The following is a 7590-nucleotide window of genomic DNA, read 5'->3' as shown; positions in this document are numbered from 1 at the left end:
GAATCTAAATTAGGCAATTTTCATCACATAAAAAAGCATCTATAGAGCATAGGTCAATTTCATTTTTAATAGCCTCTCAGAAGCCTAAAACCAGTAATCTTAAAAGAACCATGGCACTCGTAACAGGTCCAATGGTAGAGGAGAAATTAATATGGGAGTAAGTTATATGTCTTAAGGGGCAAAAACAAATAACAGATATAAGAAGTGATGCTTATCTCAGCACTAACAAACTACCCCTAGGCCCTAACATCTTGAACCCAACTCTTTCGTGTTAAAAAGGACCTACTTACATCTCTCAGTCCCCACCAAAACTGCTGGGGAGCTCAGTAGCCAGTAGCACCGCCAAGGTACCAGGCATAACTTCTGGCAATGAGATGTAAGCTTAGAAACCGAAGAAGCCGAGCTCACTTGCTCTTTCCTTCTCAAATGTTTCAAAGTACTGATAAATGATTGTCACCGCAAGCAGAATTCCTGTCCCCGAACCGATTGCTCCCATGAAATCTGCCAACACAGTCAATGCACCAATACACATGCCCCCAAATGCTGCTGCGGTGGGTATGTAGCGGTTCAGCTCCTTCTGTAAGTTTGACTCACGATGCCCAGGCATCACCATTTGTTGTTCCTGCAAACTCAGCAGAAGGTATACATAAAACGACATGCTGCCGGCATTTTGGAATGGACTTCTATGATTTAAAAAAATATTATACAAGGGTAGTTTTTAATATAAAGAGCTTGAGTCCAAGTTGGAAACTAAATTGACCCCAAATACAACATATTAAAATAGCCAAAGGCCTGTGGCCTGATTGACATAAAACCTCAGCCTCCAAAATGGAGGTCTTGGGTTCGAAACCCCCCTCCCCAAATGTATAAAATATATATATATATATATATATATATATATATAAATGAATGCAGACAGTCGAACCAAAATAATTTTGACAGCATTACTGGACCAATTCAAAGTCAAAGCAGTTTGTATGCCATAAGATATGACCAATTTCAAGCTCAAAACACCAAGAATTCCATCTCCAACACGCACGCACATGAGAAACTTGTGTCTCATATATATATATATATATATATATATATATATATTTCTATAACCAAAGCTGAACTTGGATCGCAGAGAATTCTTACCTTAAGTTGCTTGGCAACATCTCTAGCAGATGATCCTGAAACTTCAATCCAAGTTTTTGAGAACAGTGCACACGCTGACAACATAAAGACTAGATAGAACAGCGCATGGAAAGGATTGGCTGCCATATCAGCTAAGCTGAAAATGTAGGATAGTATTAAAACAGATTTCCAGTATCAATAAGGCAAGGAGTAAATTCACGCAACTTGCAGGGTAGCACATATTCTTCAATTAGCAGCATGCCCATGTATTAAACCTTCTCGATATGTATATGGCAGCATGCCCATGTTTGCCATAGACTTAAGAAGAAAGGGGTTCTACATAGAATACAAAATATAATTTTTTTAAAGTTAAAAACTTCAGAATTCCCAATTTATAAATAGCAGACAGGGATTGTGAGATCACTTCTTTTTTTATTTTCAGTTTTAATGTTAGAATTTCATTTATACAAATTTATACTTGTATAGAAAATCTTAGCTTCATACGTATTTAAAAAAGATATTTATACTCTGTTCAACATCTATTAGTAGTCAATTAAATCTAGCTAAAATGGTACCACCTTTGCCTATGAGAAAGAGATGGAGGATAAGGATGTAGGTTGTGCAAACTTACTGTGTCACACATGCGTACACACATACAATGAATCAATTAATTAATGTATCCTCACCCTATTCTATCTTAGAAATCCAATAATTGATAAATCTTTGTGATTGTATCATAAAAGGGAAGTATCCTTTGAGCTAGAGCTCATTAGCTGTCTGCATCTTATCATATTTATTGCTCATGATGATAACCCATATTCAAGTACAATAACAATGCATGGTGTATTAGAAATAATGCAATCTCAACAAGGGAAAATGCTAAATTACCTTGACGGTGCAGTGATATAATATGCAAGACCACCAACAGGTATAGAATGACCATTTGAATATTCAGATTCCTTCCATTTACCCAAAAGATTTACCAGAAAATTTCCACTGTACCTCTTGTATAGCAGCTGCACAAATACAATATATTGGTCAAACGGTAATGCAGAAGGTCACATCCAAGTTGTGAATATAACCATAAAATATCAGTACCTGGGAGATAAAGTAAAGATTGGTCACAAGTGCAGAATGTAGAATAATGGGCATATTGGAGGTATAGAACAGCTTGATTGGATAAGAACCCTGCTGTCCTCTGGCATTCTTTGACCTTACAGGCAAAACCACACGGAAACCTTGGAAGTAGATTACAATTAGGAAGACCAGGACTGTAGCAAGGAGGTTTGTCACATTTGGAAGATTCTGCCGGTAAAAAGCCTCACGAAGAGCACGAACCTTGTCCGTTCGAGTTATCAGCAGATGGAATAGAGCAATAACAGCACCCTCAAATTCAGCGCCTCGCCCACTGTTAATAGTGGTGGGGCTAAATGCTTTCCAGATAATGCTTTCACTGAAAAAGAATAATATATACATATATATATTCAAATATTCATCAGGAAATACATTTTAAAAAAAAGGAGCGAAATGCATTCCAAAAAAGATACCAGTCCCTCAAATAAATTCTTTTATGTATAGAGGATCCTTTTAAAAGGCGCAACCCGAGTATGCAGGATGTATACAAGAGGGATGCCTAACTAGAAGAAGAAAAATATACAAGAAAAACATGAAGTTAAGCCCATTAAAGTCTATAAAAGCTGTCCAAAGGAAGAGAGTATTGAAGGAAGAAAACTTTGAGCTCCTCCAGGCTTAGTATTGAAAGTTCATACGACCTGTATGTCAGTAAGATTTTTTTTTTTAATCAGTAAAAGAAAATTAAAACACTTACCAGATATTGGTAGCTATGAAAAGTGAAATTCCCGAGCCTAGACCATATCCTTTCTGAAGAAGCTCATCTAAACATATAACAATGATACCAGCAAAGCAGAGCTGGATGATGATAAGAATGGCATTTCCTACTCCAAGTTGGCCAACACTACCATACATCCCAGAGAGAACATATGCAACCGCCTCACCCACAGCTATAAGGATGCCAAGTAACTTCTGTGCACCATTTCTGCGAAGGAAAAAGGAAAAACCATCATGTCAAACAATGAACACAAGTTGCACAATCCAGTCACAGTTAATGGAAAAAAAAAGCAGTTTAGTGCTTTGGAGGGAGCATCCCAAAGAAAAAGCTTTAATAATCAACACGCACAACAAACTAGGGAGAAAATTTGTTAAAAATGATGCATGGAGAACATACATGAAAATGACTAATCAATGCAAACCCAACCCAATGATTTACAAAAATTTGGTTGTCTGCTAACAGAACTGGGACATAAATTCAAATAAGTAATTAAATACTAGGCCCAAAAAGCTTATATACAAATTATTCTCAAAAGAGACTTACAACAGGGCACGATCTTCACGTACATTGTTGTCCACTTCAATGATCTTTGACCCCGCAAGGAGTTGCATCACCAGTCCAGAAGTCACAATTGGGGTGATTCCAAGTTCCATGACAGTCCCACGGTTCGAAGCAAGAATAACACGCATCCAATAGAATGGGTCTGCACCTGTTGTGGAGTGTATGCCATAGAGAGGGAGCTGACTGCAAACCAAGAAAATGAAAAGAGCGATCACAGTATAGATGACCTTCTCTCTGAATGGAATTTTTCTATCAGCGCTCTGAACTTCAGGCAGAAATGACAGAAATGGTCTGACCAAATGAAGCACCCTAAATCCTCCTCCCATCTTACTTTGTACAAACTAGTTCAACCCAATCTGCACTGACATTAAAGGAATAAATGAGTACAATGTTGAATATAAAATAGGAAATGAATGCCATCTATATAGAACATATTCCCCGATTCAAATGAAAAACTGCCATCAAGACCAGTAATATGTAGAAAAACAAACGAGGGAGTACAAACAAATAATTAATGTTGGTATAGAGCACACCCTGTGGTTGAAATGACAACTGCCTAGCAAGAAAAAGAAAGGCTAAAATAATGAGTGCTTCCTAGATGAAAACGAACAAAAATTAAAAGAAAAGAAACAAACATCAATTTTCCTTCTGAAATATGGAAAAAAAAGTTCTCAGTAAAATGCCATGAATATGAACCCATTTTTCATAAAATCTATGATCTTTGTTACACACTTTCTAAGAAAGCGAGATTTTCATTTTTAAACCAGAAAATAATGAGTTATCAGTTCTATTTCCCAAATCAATTCTTGAAATGAATTAATCTACATTTCCAAATCAAACAGGGTTTTAAAAACAGCGAACTATCAGATTCCAATCTATTGTTCTAATATTTTGAAGAATACCAGGCGGTTGTCTCCACTGTAGAATGCAACCTGGTTTTTCAGATGGCAGCCAGAGAGGTAAACGCCCTATCCTGCATAAAAGATACAATTTCTAACTTCTAGCTAAGGGTATGCATAGGGAGAACCGGTCTCCGTGTCTGAAAACTCCATATAGAGAGCTGCCGTACATGTGTTTGGTAACGCAGTGAAACCATACAAATTTCTTTCATATCTGTTTTTTTATTTAGGGTAGGTTTGGGGGGTGAGATGAGAATTTTGTGTTTTGTTTTGAAGTTTAAAATATTAAGTTTTAATATTATTATTGTTTTGGGATTTGAAAAATGTGTATTGGGATTTAAAAAAGTTGAATTGTTTATTATATTTTGTATGGGAATTTGAAAAAGGTGTAATGATGAGATGAGATGAGAATTTTGTGTTTTGTTTGAGGTTCCAAACCTGCCCTAAAAAAAAAAACTGCCCTCACTCTCAGCAAACAGGAAACAGTCATTTTCAACACCTTTTAACCCTTTTTCTCTTTTTTGATAAGTTGTTTTAGCCCTTTTCAACTGAAGGCAAAATAAGAATGAAGAGAGCAGAAAAGAAGAAGAAGATAATCCTTTTGCCTCCATTTACAAATTGGGTTCTTAAAAATGAGATACAAATTTCATTTCCAATACTAAACAAGTAAACATGGCCATACAGATCGGTCAGTTTATCAGATAACTACATGGTGATCTACCCATATCTTATTTGGATAATTAAAAGCACATTAAAGATAAAACGGATGCTAAAGAGGCAAAAATAAATAAATAAAAAATAAATAAATTGAAACCAGCCATTCATATATTCAATAAGAAATTCGAATATATTTAAAAAAATAGTCGTTTTAAAGGCAACCGAATGAACAACCACGAGAAAATATAAGGAGCAACTCACGAAAATAGGGATGAATATACTCAACGAGCACCAACACATGCACGCGAGCACGTAATTAGCTGAAGACGCGAGATAATTCACAAAACCACACCCACAAAAACACAACCTCGTCCGTGAAATCCCAATCCTTCCCGCACGTGTATGCGTGTTTGTTTGCATGTACCATTATCCATACCCAAGCATATATATGCCCATACATACATATACATACACATGAATACCAACATATATGATTACATACATAAATATATCCGAAAATCTAAGAGATCTATACATCTTGCGAGAGAGAGAGAGAGATGGAGCGAGATAATTTCAGGTCGAGAAACTAACCGAAGATCTGCACGAATCGATTTTGAAAGATCGAAATCCTGCTGTCGCCTAAATCTCTCTGGGAATTTGGTTGGAGAGCAGATGGATCTGACGGAGCCTCGGGGCAGAATGAGGGTTTCGGGGCTGGGCTTAAAGGTATGTGAGAGGGACGGGGTCAAACGAATTAAGATTTGACACGTGTGAGATTAAAGTGACGTGGATCAGAGGAGACGGCATGTTTGACGGATTCTATAATTTGTTTTCTTCTGACCGACCGATGACTGGCGAGGACGCCGAGGGGATTTGGGGATGGAGAGTATTTTTTTTTTCATAATCTCATAATTTAAAGATGAGATGAATTGATATGAATTGAATTAAATTGAGTTGAAATGATTTGATGTGGATTTTAAATGTTTGAGAGTGTGTTTAGATATTGAACTGAGTTGAATTGAGTTGAGATAATAAAATATTATTATTTATTATTATTATTTTATAATTTGAAAAAGTTTAATTTTTTATTATATTTTATATTAATAGTTAAAAAGTTATAATGATAAGTTGAGATGAGTTTGGGTTCTAAACAAAGCCTGAATCTTGCGAGATGAATTCGCCTACAAAATCGCGTATCAATGTTTATATATTTTTTTATTAAAAAAAAATTTAAGAGAATATTTTCATAAAAATCGTTTACGTCTTCAATTTGTATCGTTTCGTTAAACATATACCTTACATATTAATATCGGTGCGTAATTTAATGCACAAACTCACTTAAATAAGACTTTCTTATATATTATCTTGATTTCCGTTCAATCCAAAAGTAAAAATCAAAACAATTTTATAAAAATTACTCTTAAAAACTTATTTTAATCCTTTTTATCAACTCTACCATATATTTTCATTAACCCTGATTTAAAACGCACTTAAAAAAAGTCAAAATTTATTTTCTCTAGTACAAAACTCAATATACAATACATTTAATTTTTTTCAAAAATTATCTAATTTTCTCAAAAAAAAGAAACCAAACGTGGCCTCATATTTGCAAACATAATGATTAAAAAAAATTAGAAATATTATTTAAATGTATTTTAATATTTATATACTTTTTTATATTTATTCGAATTTATCATTAAATTCTGTAAAATACATACTAGTATTTTCTTTAAATTTAATAATTTTGGACATATAATCAGGTAAGGTACTTTTGATTTAAAATTCACAAATACTATACCTTAATAAACTAAATTCAATAATAACAATAGAAAAATAGATTTCCATATTCAGAAAAATTTCCCCTTTTTTCGGATACTTTACTTCTTAGCATTTTAATTCTTTAAGGTGGTGGTTGCTTGAATGGTTCCAAATCTCCAAAGTCAACTTAAAAAAAACAAAAAAAAAACAAAACAATCTGTTCAAGTTGCTTTTTATATATTGTTGTGTTATAATTGTAAAATGGAAAATGTTAGATGTACCACTGCGGGCTTTCGATGGGAGCTCCTGTAAGCCTCTAGTGTTTTTTTCAGTTTTTTTTTATATAAATATTTTTAATAATTTTAAATATTTTAAAAAAATCAAATAAAAATTATAATATTATTAAAAAATATTTCTTTAATCACGAAGTATAATAAATTCTACTTCATGATTAAGGAAGTATTTTTTAATATATATTTTTTTTACTTTTTGATTAAAGAAATATTTTTTAATGATATTTTAAATTTATTTTATTTTTAAAAAATATTTAAAAGTGTAAAAAGAATCTATATAAAACATAAATTAAAAAAATTCATATAAAAAATTATATACTAAGCCTAACAAGAGCCCCAGCAGTAGCTATAGCATGATCCTTGCAAAATTGATGCAAATGCCTGTTTTATAAACAAAAGAAAATAAAGAACAGAACTTTACAGAGTAAAATTAAATACATTACTTTCGTAAGAGAAA

The 7590-nt window shown here is 33.5% G+C and overlaps 1 protein-coding gene across 4 annotated transcripts; it reads right to left on the bottom strand.

Moving 5' to 3' along the window:
• On the bottom strand, positions 1-5807 carry LOC109012060 (protein transport protein Sec61 subunit alpha-like). 4 transcript variants are annotated; one of them, XM_035687349.1, is made up of 8 exons: positions 5674-5784; positions 4429-4499; positions 3509-3882; positions 2945-3172; positions 2215-2569; positions 2005-2132; positions 1138-1273; positions 18-622 (listed from the first exon to the last, which is right to left on the bottom strand). In XM_035687349.1, exons 3-8 carry the CDS (start codon positions 3850-3852, stop codon positions 383-385), a joined length of 1431 nt encoding a protein of 476 aa, XP_035543242.1. In that variant the 5' UTR covers positions 3853-3882; positions 4429-4499; positions 5674-5784; the 3' UTR covers positions 18-382. The 4 variants fall into 4 exon arrangements, with proteins under 4 accessions (XP_018849053.1, XP_035543242.1, XP_018849062.1 ...); XM_018993508.2 differs by lacking the exon at positions 4429-4499 and having other exon boundaries at positions 1-622; positions 5674-5807; XM_018993517.2 differs by lacking the exon at positions 4429-4499 and having other exon boundaries at positions 3509-3887; positions 5674-5786.
• Positions 5808-7590: the final 1783 nt, after the last annotated feature.

Source organism: Juglans regia, chromosome 2 (genome assembly GCF_001411555.2).
Source record: "Juglans regia cultivar Chandler chromosome 2, Walnut 2.0, whole genome shotgun sequence".
In the NCBI taxonomy this organism is placed as follows: Eukaryota; Viridiplantae; Streptophyta; class Magnoliopsida; order Fagales; family Juglandaceae; genus Juglans; species Juglans regia.
The sequence above is the reverse complement of the archived record's forward strand: the minus strand, read 5'-3'. Positions and strand labels throughout refer to the sequence as shown.

Bases quoted from the DNA above. Each gene is read 5' to 3' on its own strand.
- LOC109012060 (XM_018993508.2), bottom strand. From the start codon at position 3,852: ATGGGAGGAGGATTTAGGGTGCTTCATTTGGTCAGACCATTTCTGTCA. The intron at 2,133-2,214 runs GTACTGATATTT...GTATTTGTGCAG, and splicing joins ATCTTTACTTTATCTCCCAG to CTGCTATACAAGAGGTACAG. The intron at 1,274-2,004 runs GTAATTTAGCAT...CTACATTTTCAG, and splicing joins TATATCACTGCACCGTCAAG to CTTAGCTGATATGGCAGCCA.